This window comes from Chiroxiphia lanceolata, chromosome 17, assembly GCF_009829145.1.
Source record: "Chiroxiphia lanceolata isolate bChiLan1 chromosome 17, bChiLan1.pri, whole genome shotgun sequence".
Lineage (NCBI taxonomy): Eukaryota > Metazoa > Chordata > Aves > Passeriformes > Pipridae > Chiroxiphia > Chiroxiphia lanceolata.
The window spans coordinates 3,416,279-3,431,557 of NC_045653.1; the positions used below are offsets into that span (position 1 = coordinate 3,416,279).

The 15,279-nt window shown below is 43.0% G+C and overlaps 1 protein-coding gene across 13 annotated transcripts in view; it reads left to right on the forward strand.

Annotated features, from left to right (window-relative positions):
• PTPRT (protein tyrosine phosphatase receptor type T) overlaps nt 1-15,279 on the forward strand; it is a 448,309-nt gene that overhangs the window by 289,975 nt on the left and 143,055 nt on the right. For all 13 annotated transcript variants that reach the window (XM_032704671.1, XM_032704672.1, XM_032704675.1 and 10 more), the window contains exons 8-9: nt 7,284-7,580; nt 9,966-10,075. In XM_032704671.1, coding sequence (XP_032560562.1) covers nt 7,284-7,580; nt 9,966-10,075 — 407 coding nt within the window. The remainder of the gene's footprint in view (nt 1-7,283; nt 7,581-9,965; nt 10,076-15,279) is intronic.

Here is a 15,279-nt window from a genome sequence, read left to right on the forward strand (position 1 = left end):
TCACTGCTCAGCAAAGAGGTTCTTCCTCATGTCCAGGTGGAGCTTCCTGGGCATCAGTTCCTGCCCGTTCCTCCTGGGCCATTGCTGGGCCCCCCCAGCAGAGCCTGGGCCATCCTCTGCCCCCTCCCTGCAGCCCCTGACACACCCTGGGGAGGTTCCCTCTCAGGGTCTGCTCTGGAGGCTGAACAGCCCCAGCTCCCTCAGCCTTTCCTGCTCCCAGAGATCACAGAATCACACAATCTCCCGAGTTGGAAGAGATCCCCAAGGATCACTGAAGTCCAACTCCTGATGCTCCAGTCTCTTCATCGTCTCCAGAGCCTCTGCTGGACCTGCTCCAAGAGCTCCATGTCCCTCTTGTCCCGAGGGTCCCAGAGCTGGACACGGCACCCAGCTGTGCCTCCCAGGGCTGAGCAGAGGGGCAGGATCCCCTCCCTGGCCTGTCAAGGCCTCAAGAGGTTTAGGACAATTTGGATATTTCAGTAGTGCTCACAAAGCCAAGGTTTCATCAAATAGCAGCTCCTTGTGCTACTAAATTTTCCTAAAAGCGAATATATATATTTTTTTTTTTAATTTTTGTGCTGAAATACAGGATTCTGAAAGAACATTGAGAATTTCTCTTGCAGGTTGCACAGACATAAAAAGAAGCCACAGTTAGAAATGAGAGAAAACCTGTTGGCCCGAGCAGTGCTTTTTCTCTGCTGCTCAGGATACTTGAACAGCGCCCTGACTATGTAGAGGAAGCTTCTCTTTTCCCTGCTATTTTGATTTCCTTATTTATTTTTATGGAGATAATTTATGTTTTGTCAGGAACTGGCTTTTTGTTATTCTAAATTTCCTCCACTTAGTCCATTTGAAGATAGCAGCAGAGTACGCAGAGGAAGAGGTAATACAAATAAATGCATGTACACGTTAGTAAAGCAAATAGTTAAAATAAATACTTTATTTATGCATAATGAAATAAATTTGTAAAAGCAGATGTTTTACTTTTGTTTGACAAAAACCAAGTGGTTTTAGCTGTTTTCTAATCTCACTTTCATTAGCATATTTAATAATGCTTATTGTATTTAATCATCAGAATGCTCAGTAATGTACATTGTGTTCCCAGCCATGGAATTCCACTGCTATGTGTATCCATGATAGATGTTTTTAATAAAATCAGTAATTATCCTTTATTGTTGTTTCAAATTGTTATTTTTAAGTTTGTCAGGGCACAACAGTTTTTAGGTATAAGAGAAAGAAAGCTTTCATTTTGCCATTTCATAATTTAATGAAAAAAATTGCCCTTTTAAACAGATGCTAATAAACCTTTTTTAAAAAGCAGTGCTTAATTATCTTGAAGTTGTTTACAAGTGGAGATTTGGCAGCTCAGCTCTGGCTGGAGCAGTGTTGGGGCAGGTGTTGGGAAGGCTGTGCTGGTGGCTCAGGTCTTGTTCTCCACAGCCTTTGCTTTCCTGGGTCCTTGGGGGTTTGGTCTGTGAGCGTGAAAAGAACGTTTTGTAACAAATGGAAAGATCCAGATAAGTCTGGGCACTATTTAATGACATTTGGATTGGTTTTCACTTGTTTCGTTTGGTTGTTTAACAAGGTTGAAGTCTGAGATCAGAGGATGTTTTATGGGATTTGTAATGTATCAAGTATTTTCCTTTTTGAATTTTCAAATCTTTGGTTTCTTTTGGTGCAGAATTCCAAGTAAAATTTGCAACAGAAACAAACCCAGAACAATCAAAAAATGAAGGTGATGTGCTGTGAATCAAACTAAACCCATGGTGTTAACTGTTGAGAGAGCTCAGTTCCTGGCTTATCTCAGCACACAGTCCATTATCTAACTTAATTCACATTTCTTTTATAATAGATTCATCTGTGTGGCAGCACTCCTTCTTCTCCAGTGCTCAGAGAATGCCCTAAAATAGCCTGGTTTAGTTCACCAGCTCTAAGGACACCTTTTCCTTTGTACGTGGTTTGGGCTCTGGTTGATAGTTGGCATCTCACAAAGTGTTGGTTGTTCTGTGGTGATTTTACTGTATCAGTCTCACTCCTTTTTTCTCTTGTCTCTGTTGCAAGTCTTCTCTCAAAACATCCCTTTCTGTAGAATAGCCTGCTTTCAGCTCTGTCTGCACAATTTTTTGGACCAGTGAGAATATCTGAAGTGGTTTAAAAGAAAGCAAAAATTAAACCCAAATATTAGGGAGATGCTCTTTCTGCAGGGAAGGGCAGAGCTGAAACACTTTCCCAGTATTGAAAGACTAGTGAACTCTGTTTAATCAGTGTTTTTATCTGCCATGTCTGAAAAGGTATTTATAGTATTTATGCCACGTTTGGGCTCAGAGGCATTGAAATCTGATGGGCAGCAGCTGTGACGCTCAGCAGAGAAACTGTCACGTTGTACTTCAGGGATGGACAGAGTTGTCCATCATTCAGAAGTGTCCATGCATAGGACATGGATACAGGAGGTGTTTATGGGACAATGCATCTGTCAGGATCTCTTGGCAGAGATGAACAGCACAGGCTGTAGAGTCGCTTGTTTTCCCCTCAACCATCACACTTAATTTTGCATTTAAGGCAAACCACTTAAATGGTTTTGCTCAGTGTGTCTTGCTATATTTTTTGATAGTAGATGTGTTTCCCTAGACTTGTTTCGTCCTGTGGAAATTTAAGGAGGAAGAGGGGAGTGAGTAAAGGGGAGAAGGAGAATGCTTCAGCTTTTATCTAGTGTAAAATCATTGTTGGACATATTTCTGTTGTTTTTTCACCTGTAGAAGAAGAACAATGTCTTTGAAAAACACAAAGGAAACCTCCTAACTGTTGATTTAAGGCCAGGTTGGACAGGGCTTGGAGCAAGATGGTCTAGTGGAAGGTGTCCCTGCCCATGGCAGGGGGAGGAACAAGCTGAGCTTTAAGGTCCCTGCCAACCCAAGCTGGGACCTTTCAGTGATTCTGTGATAAGAGTTTTGTTGCTGTTGCTTGAGAAGTGACCACTGTTCAAATTTATTGTGAGAGTGAAATATTCTGTGCAGTCCTCCACCATTCTGTGATCCTGCCAGACTTATATTTTGTAAGTGGAAATGAATTTAAATATTTTTCTGGGCTACAGAGAGAGGCTGTACCATGCTGGTAGTTGGGAGAGCACAAGATTTGGTGGCCTTACTAACTCAGTGTGCCTGGAGGAGGGGCTGGGGACCTCATTGGGGTGCCCAGATGCTGGTTGGCCTGCACTGGTTGGAGTGACTGGCTGGTGAGCTCTGGTATGGGTGTGCTGGGGGAAGGCACAAGTCATATTTAGACCTCTTTTCTTTCTCTTTCTGTATCAGAAAACATCAACAAAGGATTCACACGAAGCTGCTGCTCTTGTCACGCTCATTTTTCTTCCCTTTGTGCATTCTCAGCCCCTGTAACCTGCTGCTGGGAAAGAGAATTTAATCAGTGGACACCTGCACTGCTAATGAACTCTGCCTCCTGCTCTCCAGAGGGTCAGGAGACACGGGCACAGGGCCCCAGATGAGTACAGACACCTTCCACTCCTGTCATGTCTTTACTGACAGCAGCAATCTCTTGCAATTAGGCTCCTGCAGCAGGTATTTAACCCGGGGGCAGCAGCTGATTGTATTTAAGTTCCCTCCTCTTGAGCTCTGTGTTCAAACCCCAGCGTGTCACCACGGCTTCCTTTGCTCTCTCTTCTCCTGGTGGAGGGGTACAAAGCCATGACAATTGGTATTGATAATCTAAATCAACCTTTTCTTTTCTACACCTCACCTGGGGCATGAGGACACCAGTGAACAAAATGAGCTCTGTGATGCTCAGTAAGGAAAGAGCAAAACCAACCCTAAAAGTCAACTTCTCTGTGAAATTTGGATGGCAGAATAAGCAGTGTCTGAACATTGCACATCACTGTTGGGCCAACAGTGTCTCCTTACCTGGACTGAGGACACAGGGTACCACTGAAGGATCACTGGGAGGGTTTGCTTCACTCAGGCCACTTGGAATCGTTGAATCATTTAGGTTGGACAAGGCCTCTAAGATCATCAAGTCCAAACCCATCACTAAACCATGTCCCCAAACCCATCACTAAACCATGTCCCCAAATGCCACATCTACACATCTTTTAAATGCCTCCAGGCAGGGTGACTCCACCACTTCCCTGGCCAGCCCTTTCCAGTGCCTGACCACCCTTTCCCTGAAGAAACGTTCCCAATATCCCATCTAAATCTCCCCAGTGCAACTTGAGGCCGTTTCCTCTTATCCTGTCCCTTGTTCCCTTGGGAGCAGAGCCTGACCTCACCCTGGCTCCCCCCTCCTGTCAGGGAGATGCAGAGAGCAAGAAGGTCCCCCCTGAGCCTCCTTTTCTCCAGTTTGAGCCCCCCCAGCTCCCTCAGCTGCTCCTCAGCAGCCTCGTGCTCCAGACCCCTCTGGACTTTCCCATCCCAAGTGCTCACAAAGGTTCCCGGCTGCCGAGTGTTCACAGCAGCCCAGCAACGTAATGACAGGTAGCAAAGCATCAGTGGGTGATGTGGTGTGGAAAAATAACTGTTCAGTCCTGGACTTTGATGTGAACTTTCAAAATGTAATTAGTGGTTCAGCTGGGCTGAAATAAAAATGTGCATTTGCACAGTGAAATCCCAGAGGCTGCAATTTTCCTTGCGTGGGTTCAAGACTCGTTGCAGCAGGTTGGTGGCAGCTCTTTCCTTGCTCTGGCCTCTTAAGAATTCCCTTTGGCTTTTTTCCTCAAGGTCTCAGGACAATTAGAAAATTTTACTTCAGTTTATGCAGGTTGCATTGATGGCTTTTTATATCTGATCTCTTAAGTACTCAAATTGGGCCAGTCTGTTTCTGTCCTGCTTTGATGGGTAGCTTTGTGTAGTTGAAGCTGAGATCCATATTGGCAGCTTTTATGCCACTACCCAAGTACAAAGTTACTAATTTTCAGGCACTTTCTTGGATTATTTGAAAGCTATAATTCCAGGAATACAGAAGTGGAGACGTTTGTCCAGTTTCAAATATTCACCACTACCAGAGGATTGTAGACAAATTATAAACACTTTTTCTGGGAAAACAAGTCATTAACAGATTATGAAAAATGGATGTTGTTAGACAGTCAAACCCCAGGGATAGGTACTACAGACCTTTTGAGACTGAATATTTACAAAGCTGACGTGGAGAAGGAATTCAATGGAGAGGACAGTAGGACCACTGTCCTTTAAAAACAGCAGTACAAAATCTCAGCTTTGAAAATGAGGTTTCAATGGTTTCTGCTACAGAGAAAATCACTGTAGCAACAGGAAAACATTTTCAAAATTATATAGTCTCAGTTTTCAGGAAAAAAAGGAGATTGAAACTGAGAGAAGGGAACTGGAGAGAATGCAAAGCTTTCCTGGGCCAGCTTCTGTTTGTTGATCCAATTCCAGTTTGGTTTATTTCTCTCTAACCTAAAATTTAAGTAGTTTTTACTTATGAACATATTTTTTTTTTAGATTTTCTTTCTATTTGATGCATCTTGAAATGTCTTGGGCTTACCTTTACTGTTTCAGAGGCTGTTGATTTCCCAGATTGATCTGTGAAAGATTTCACAGAACCATTCTTTTGGTCACCTCATTTATCTCCACAATTCATCTGCAGGAATGTGCCTTCCATGGATTTATAGTAAATGACTGCTCAGCACCTAATGCTAAGTATATATGTGTGTATTTATGCCTAGGAACTTCCTAATCTCTAAATGGCATTTTTTTTGACACACAGAGTAGTAAATACTCTTATTTAGGAGGTATTTTCTCAATGCTACAGGATTGACATGATTTATGTGGAAACCTAAACCACTTTCTAACTTTAGACCCCTGGTCTTTTAATATCCATCCTATTTCCAAAGTGTCTGCATATGTGTGTGCCTATATAAAGATGCAGAATATTTTCCCATTACCAGTCTTTATGGGATTTTTAGCAGTAATTCAGAATATGTAGGTAGTTACAGTGTATTTTCTGCTCTTACATGAGTAGATTGAAATCAGTATGGCTGGTGCTTTACTTTCAGGAATTACTAGAAGGCTTTTTTTTTCCACTTGAATTATCTTGCAAAGAAGTGTGACTAGTAGTCAGGAGTTCTTCCAACTTTTTTGTTCCCATGAAAATGTTCCTTTCATAGGTTAAAGTCGTGAGAGAACACGAGAAGTGGGCAGAACCCTGAATTGTGCCATAAATCAAGAAACTTTACGTGAAATTACGTATTTTCTAATTACCTTGCTTAGATATATATTGAGCAAAAAAGCAAATACAAGTTGAGCTGTACAAGTTGAAAAACTGTCAGATAAACAAACTGTGACATCTGTAGTATTATCACCATCTGACTTATCTCAAACACTGATTTTACTCACTCATCCTTCATTCTTTATATCCACATGTCTAGCAGTACATGCATTTATATTTTATATAAAGGGCAGAGTGTAGTCAGAGCATCTGAGTTATGCTGTTAAAAATAAATTAAGGAACAGCAGGTGAAAATGATTCCTACACATGAATATTCAAAGTGTACCTCAACCAGATACTACAGAAAGAATAATAAAGAGCAGAGAAACTTTGGTGGGACCAAGGCACGGAGATGATCTGAGATAAAAGTTTTATTGGCACAAGGTTGAGATGGCTCAGAAAACTGAGTCCAGGAGTGGCAGGATCTGCTTGAACACCCCACTGCCAGAACATTCAAGTGTTTGACAGATGAGGGGACAGCAGCACTGGGATGTTGGAAGCCCAACAGTCAGGTTTTTAGTCTTCATTCTTGCACTTTTGGGCTTCAGTCTCTGAGCAGGACGAGTTCAAGGGCAGCAGGAGGGTGTAGGGACTACAGAGCTGAATTGGAAGCTGGAAGACTTGAGTGCATGCCTTCTCTGGGGGCCATTTCCTGCATGTTTGTGTCACTTAGAGTTGGACTCACCAAACTCCTTGGGCACTGTCAAGTAGACCCTCAACTACTATTATTTTTGCTATTTTCCTTTTTGGAAGAATGAAGAAAGTGTAACTTTCCCACCCCTTACCTGATGGGATCACATTGCCATTGTCAGATTCAGTGAGGTTTCACAGCAATCAGGGCCTCGTGAAAGGGGATTTTCAGGGAAAACTGCAGCCAGAATGCATTTGTAGCTCTGAAATCCATCTCCTGTCACTCATACACTGCACAGACAAGAGCATTCCCAACCGCGGAGTGCTGGGATACTCTGGATGTACAGAAGGAAGCATGCTAATGGATGACTGACTTGTTTTAATATCAAGGTGTGGTTTTTTTGTCTTTTCCTGCCCCGCAGACCCCGTGCACGGCCCCCAGAACGTGGAGGTGGTGGACATTCGGTCGCGGCAGCTGACGCTGCAGTGGGAGCCCTTCGGCTACGCCGTGACCCGCTGCCACAGCTACAACCTCACCGTGCAGTACCAGTACGTGTTCAACCAGCAGAAGTTCGAGGCGGAGGAGCTCATCCAGACCTCCTCCCACTACACCCTGCGGGGTCTGCGGCCCTTCATGACCATCAGGCTGAGGTTGGCCCTGTCCAACCCCGAGGGCAAGATGGAGAGCGAGGAGCTGGTGGTGCAGACCGAGGAGGATGGTGAGTCAGTGAGGTGGTTTGAAGCTGGCTCCCTGCCAAGTCTCCAAACCTCACCGCAAGAGTTTTCCCCCCCGACAAAACCAAGGGAAAAGAGAAAAAAACCCCAAGAGAACCGAAACGAGAGAGAGGCAGCTAAAGCAATATATCTAAATATATTTACACTTATATTACATTTATATACAATTGAAATATATGTACAGCTTCGAAAGGAAAAGGGAAAGGGAAGGGGGAAGGAAAAAAGGGAACAAAAGCAAAATAAAATATACACGATCAATAGCCCAAAATCTAACAACTAAAAGAATTAGCAAAAGAATATCTTACTACTCTCCTTGGGACAACAGAAAGTCGCTCTGGAGCGACTGCCGGCAACCGCTGCCTCCCCAAGGTTGGCAAGGCCTTACCAGGCCTCGCTAGGCCTCGCTAGGCCTCACCAGGCCTCAGTCCCCAACACAACAGACTCAACAGCAGGGAAACCTGCACCTCCAATGCTGCCAGAAGGAAAGAGGGATGAAGGCCTTTCCTCTTTTCTTCTTATACCCTGGCTTATGTAAAAATTGTAGGGAATACTGGGTAAATCTGAGCACTTCCTTGGTTACAAACTGGTCACCAAGGAAGGCCCAGTCTAAACTACCGCAGTCAGGCTGGGTTTGCTTGCTTGATTCCTGGGGAGGACTCATGTTTACAGGTTGTAAATAACAACATGTGGGAAAAAAACCCCTCTTTTAATTTTAGAAAGACGGCATAAACTTTAGAAAGACGGCAGGGAACAAAGAAGGATTTATTTGGCGCACTGGGTCCTTCCCCCACCAGATTTTCGGAGAGAAAGACCCTTTGGCTTTACATCTCATTCATTTTATCGTTTTACAAAATCCCAACCTTTTTCGGATAAGTTTAATATATTCTTTTTTACCTAAAAAGGTTTCTTCCTTTTACTCTGATTGGCTGCAAGGCATCCCCTGTCAAGGATGATGGATATTCCTTTGTTCTTAGCCCAAAGAAAGAGAACTCCTTTTGTACAAAAATGGCCCCAAAAGATTTTAAGAACTCTTGCATTTCCCTTATCTGTCCGAAAAACACCCTGACACTCAAGTCCAGTATTTTTGAACTTGGATATCTTACAACTTCGCGATACACCTATAAAAATTGTATTTTTATTTCTCATAAACATAACCCTTTGTCCCACAAGATTATAAATGTCTTCTCTGGGCAGCATGTGTCTCATGCAAGCAAAACTTGTAGGGGTGAATAATTTCTATTTCACAGCCATGTTCTTGAAAAGACAAGGATCCTTGAAGTGCTTGAGTGTGATAAACATCAGTCTGAGCAGTTACCAAAGGTTTAATTCTCCGTGTTCTGAACTACCCAACAACCACCCAGCAGCTTCCTTTGTCATGTGGGCAAAGGTAATCCTGGCATTTGTTGATTTTTTTTTCTTGTGCCTTCACAAGAAAAAGATGTCCCCAAAGGAGTATAATGCCTTCCTTTCCAGAGCGTAGCTTTTCTTAATATCAATCTTCTGGACATCGTATTTTATATAGATCTCAGAAGCAAAATTAATTGAGTGTGAACTCTTGTGTTCTGGATAGAAAAGTTTTCTGGAAGAACTGACGTGATGGAGTGTTTCAGTGTTGTTATCCCATCTGAGCTGTTTCAGACTCTCATGCTCTACAAGCCTCCCTCCTGTCCAACATGTAAAATACAAGTTTTTCCTCAGCCCGAGCTGTAAGAAGTTGCTGTCCTAAGTTTCTCTCAGCTGAAAGTGGCTCTTCCAGCCCAGTATATCATATGGGGGGGACATGAAAGGATGGCAGATATTTCAAAAAAATGAGCAGGGTTTTATCAGACAGGCTTGGGAGTGCATTTAGTTAGTTGTCTTTCACAGCATTAAAATTTTGCTTGAGTAGGTGGATTTTTTTAGCTGGCCTTGTAGCCGTAATGAAATATAAATCTTCCATTGTTACTTTGCTAAGCAAATCAGTCTCTCACATTGATAAAGGTGTGCAGGCAGCAGCATCCCTATGCCAAGGTGCAGACTGGCTGTTTAGGTGGAAAGAGCTTTGGGCAGAGAAGGACAAATTAAATTCCATGCTGCTGCTCTGCTGTACTGAAATAAAACCATACTGAAATTAGCTCCATATTTTGTGGATTCTAATTTTATTTATCACTTAGTGGTTACGTTAGAGTATCCTTGTTTGAACCAAAAGTGGAGAAATAAGGCTTTGGTAGTACTAGTGCTTTGATGGATTTTAATTTTTAATTTTATTTATTTATTTTTAACTCTGAGCTTCCTGTCTGGTGGCCTTTTGATGTCTTCTCATGTGTGTGCAGCTGGAGCTGGGGATAGTTTTTAAGACAGTTTGTTGGGCTTTTTTTCCCTCCCTGCAGTTCCTGGACCTGTTCCCTTGGAATCCATCCAGGGAGGACCTTTTGAAGAGAAGATCTATGTGCAGTGGAAGCCTCCAAATGAGACAAATGGCATCATTACACTCTATGAGGTGAGGAGAACAGATTGTTGTCAAGGAATATGTGCCACGGGGCCCTTTTCATATGTGTTTAAGCCAATCCTGAGCTCTCAGAGATTTCAGCAGGTGCTAAAAGAAGCCTGATTAAAATAGATAAGAATCTTCAAGATAGTCTGCTGCTACCACTGAAAAAGTTTCCCAGTTTAAGAGAGAGAGAAAAGATTTCTTTCCAATATTTGTGGCAGAATGAGAGCCACACATCCCCCATGTCTCAGGTGTTCAGTTCCTGCCCTTTTTCCTTCTGCAGTAGCTCCAAGGTGTGTTTTATTTCCTTTTCTTCTTTTCTTGAGGTATAAAACACTGTTAGGTTTTGTATCTAAATATTGTAACTAATCCCTCTTTGCCTTTCCAGTAGTCATAACACTTCCTGGCAATCTCAGCAGAATATAACCATTAAGTCTTATCTGAGGTGTTCTTATTGAACCTTTCAATAATAACATTTGTCCAGCCCAGCCATTTCCCTGATGCCAAACAAAGTGCACAGCAGGTTATAGGATGATCACTGACCATCCTGTGCTGGATGAGAAAAAAACCCAAACAATTCAATGTGATTTTAGAGTGGATCAGAGGGGATGGTGCTTGTTAAGGTAAGGAAGTGTTCCTGCTGTCCTGTGGCTCTGGTGATACAATGCCTCATGTGGGGTAAAACCAAATATGTGGAAAAGGAGGGATGTGCTTTGGAGGGTCATGTGAAATGAGAGACAGTCCTGCAAGAGAAGGTAAAGGCACTTTGATTAAGTAGCAGAAAGTGTTGCAGCAGTGCTGGCTGAGCATGTGGCACTTCATGGCTCAGCATTTACTGTTGTAAGATCAGAAGTGAAACAAAATTTTGCTTTTACAGTGATGTAAAAACCCTCACTATGGGCTCATGCAGCATTTTCTGACACAGGGGGGCAAAAACTACCTGTTTGTTTGGTTTTTTTGCTTCCTCTTTTATGCTGAGTTTGTGTACAGACTTTTTTGCAACAAGGCACAGCTGCACGAAGCAACTCTGCCCTCACTAGGGAGGTTCTGCTCCTTCCCTTTTCCTATCCAGCTTCTCAGTTCAGAACAACATGTCCCTCTTAGATGTCCTTGCTAACACTGTCTCTGTCACAGGGGTGGAAAAATGGAAAAAATCAAGCAGGTTTAACATCAACGAGCTCTTACACTACAGAATGAACAGGAGAAAGCAACTTTCTCCTGGGCTTAAGTGGAACTGCACTTTCAGGTCATGTCTCCAGCTGGCTCACAAAGAGTGACTGGGTTTGATATGGCAACACTAAATAGATGAATCCAAGCTCATCCTCCTAATTTTGGGTCATTTCAGCCAGGCTGGAATCCATGACTAAGCACAGAGTCATTTTTTGTTGGTCACTGTTGAGACGTTCCTGGAAATGTGTGCAGGTTGCATGTCACCTGCACATGTCAGTACTAAAATAGAACTAACCCTTGTAATTTCATGGGTTTTGAAGGTGTCTGTGCAAGGAATTAGGCAATAAAGCTGTCAGTATTTTAAGGGAATTAATCTGAATGGAACTAGTTGCGAGTTTTTTTCTGGCAACACAGGTGACCTATCATAGAACACATTGAAAATAACCCAAGTCAAATGATGCAAATGATGTAAAAATAACTCCTTTTAATTTTTAAAGAAGCAGTTTCTTACTAAAATATCGCCTTGGGCTCAGCTCATTGAAAAGACTTGAGCAATCTGAGCAGCTTTTCTGGCTGAGCAGCTGCACAGAGACACTTTAATGCCTCCAGGGTTGTGATGCATCATGACAGTGCCTGTGCCCCTCAAGTCATATCATTGCTCAAGTCTCAGCAGAGGCACAAACAAATCTTTCTTTTCTGATAATGACTCTGTGCATATTTGGCAGCTGGAGACAAAGAGAAGTCAAGGTGAATTCAAACTCTTCCTCCTTTTCCTCTTCTGCCTCATGTCCAAAAGGATAAAAATCCAAGTGTCGGAAACACCAGGAGAAGCAGAGTGCCTGAAGGTTGTCATGAATGAATTTTTTTTTTTTTCCTTTCCTCTCCCTTCTTACATGTGAACATTCACAGAGAACCTTCCCATTCTCCCTGGCACCCTGAGACAAGTTCATCAGCTGGAGATAAAAATACAGGAGGGCAGTTACACATAACCTGGAGAGATGGGCAAGGGCGTTCTCAGGGGAGCTGGCTCCCTTTGGAACATGGGGATCTGTGCAGATGGAACCTGTACACTGTTGATGGTGCACTACACTTGCAGGCAGCAGAGAAGTCATGAGGTGGCATCACAAACTCCTTGTCTGATCAACCTCATTTTTATTAGACAGGGCTCAGCCATTTTCAGTATCACTTTGGCTTAGGCTGCTCTGTTAAAACAGAGCTCAGCTGCCCTGCTGGTTCAAGATGAAAAGAAGGGCTGGTGGTTAATCTCTGGTAGGTTTTCAGTTCCTTCCCATGGCCCAGTTCTGATCCAGGGAGGAGCAGAAGGCTTTAAGAAGAGCTCCCTCTCACAGGGAGCACAGATCCTGAAGCCAGCACTGGCACTGCTGCTCTGTCCTGGGAGACTCAGGGATGTGCTGTTGAATTTGCAGCTCTCTGGAAGCTCTGAAATTGTGTCACTGTTATTAGAAAGAGACAAAGCTAAAAGCCTATCAACATTTATTAGAGAAAAATTCCCTGCAAAGTACTTATTAAGTAATATCACTTTATGAATTTGAGGTAACGTGGGAGTACCTGCCTAGAGTCACATGGAGGTCTCATGCAAGTGATGGTCTCTCAAACTACCCTGGGCATAAACCCTCCTAATAGAAACAAAAACCCATCTCCTTCTCCTCCTAAATAATAGTTCCCTCCTCACCATCAAGATCTGATTTGGCTTATCTGGATATTGTATTTTCTCTCCAGTCCTGTTAAAAAAATTCGTTGTAAGCTTCTGGAATGCTTCCATATAACCACACTGTCTATACTTAAATCCCACTGGCTTTTTTTCGGGACCAGTTTTGTTGTCAGGTCCCTAATCATTCCTGCAGCTCCCTGCCAGAGAGATGTCCACATCACCCAAACTGCCTCTGCAGTTTGCATTCCCACTGCTCGTGTGCCAGCTGAGCTGGGGTTCAGCACTGCAACCTTCAGCAGATTGTTTACCATCCAGAAGCACTAATTTTGCACTAACTGAATACTTCTAAAGAGCCTAAACCAAATGGAAGGACCTTAATGAACCTTTCTGACTTCTGCAAGTCTCTTCTGATTGATACTTATCCTTCAGAATGCCTTTTTATAGAGAAATAGCATTGCACTTAAAACTGGTTTAACCCCTCCCTGAGTTCAGCTGGAGAATTCCTTGGGTACAGTCACAGCTGGAGTGTTAAACAAAGAAACATTCTTCTAGATCCCCAAATCAGTATATAATTACAGTCTGTTTCCAGGGAGCAGAAACCTCTTGTTCAAGGCAACTGGGAAAACTCCAGGAAATCACAAGTCAGTTAATCACTATGTTGGAAAGGTTAGGATATGAGCTGTGTAGAAAGTGATGTACAGATTGCTCTGGGGTGGTGGGGAACCCAGAAAAGGTGTTAATAACACAAGTGTGTGGTGAGTTAGGAGGTGTCAGTTGGGCTGTCCTGTCAGGAAAACCAATGGGGAGATGTCACCAGTGCCACAGGCTGCTGGTGGAAATAAGCTGTGTGACAGAGGTAGAGCTTTTAAGCTTTCCTGAAGTCCCCAGGTAGCCTCAAGGTGTGTGGGTACTTACATGAGACAGGTCCATCAGTCTGTGCTCCCAAACAGCTGAACAGCACAGAGGGGCTTTGCTGGCACCTTGGGTTGGGTAAAATGCCCCCCAGAGGTGGTTGTGCACGTGATGATCATGAAGGAGGCACTGTTACAGCTGTCTCTGGCAGCGAGCTGTGAGTGGCACAGTCTCATAATGTTGTAGGAATCCTGTCCCACAGTTATCTCCTGGCAGACTGAAAGCGTCGCAACTTGGTGAATTTTTTATTTAATTTTTTTTTTTTTTTAACCAGTTCTAAAAAGCTGCTCCGCTTTAAAATCCCTCATAACCAACTGCTGCTCGTTGTGCTCACACTGTGTGGGAGTTCAGCTTCAAAGCCTTTGTGCACAAGGACTTGCAGAGAACATTTTTTTTCCCCCCCCTAATTGTTTGTAAAGTCAAACCATTATCAAGCAGTAGAAAGACTGATGCTGTCATTGGGCTGCAAGAGCGAGCAATCTAAGGTCATGGGCCATCTTTGGCACTTAAATTCTGCTTTTAGATGAAATGTCTCAAATACTTGTTCCATAATGCAAATTGAAGTGCTTCAGATATTTCTGTGGGCCCAGATATTTTTGTGCTAACTTGCATCTTGAAAATGTAAGTAATGAAAACTTATTTATATCCGCATTTTGCTGATCCTTTGGGCAGCTGAAAGCTTAGAGGTGCACTCAGTAATGTTGGCTTTTGCCTTTGTAAATACATTATTTTTTTTTGGAGTGTAATCTATTTTTTGGAATCGTCCATTTCTAGAATATTTTACCATTAAACAGGAAGAGGAAAAATAAAACCCACCTAACACTCCTGTCTGAAATATTTGTCACATCACTTGTGGAAGGCATTGTTACATAGCAGCATTTAATCCCTAATATTCAGCACCTTGGTTGGAAAAATGACTCTCAGACTGTTGAGTCCTTTCAGTGAGCCCTGTTAAAGGCAGTGGTGAAACAAGGAGCTGACTTTTTAAACGTTGTAAGGTGCAGTCTTGTAATCACTTATGCCCTCCTCTTTAGGATTGTTAAATCCCAGGTGGGTTGCACATGGGTGTTGGGAAAAATGAGGATGCATTTGCAGCTTGTAACGAGCTGGTTCTCTCAGTCACCGTTTCTGAAAGGCTGTAAATCTCTATTTAGATGCCAGGAATAATAATACAAGGGACTTTCATACACAATTTCAGCTCTTTAATGGGATGCTTGGAGCCTAGTACCTCTAATCCCAGCGGATTTGAGTTTAAATTGCACTTCAGAGGCTACAGATCCTCTTAGTTACCATGTAAAATTGCAGCCTGCCCTTCTTCATCTCTCCAGTTGCCAATATGCCATTTCTTCCCCATCACCTCACTCACTTTTTCCCTGCAGGAGAGGTTGTTACATGCAAACTGCCTCTTTAGAGGGTCCTGCATAAGGTCAATATTTGTGGGGTGCACTGCCTGCATTTA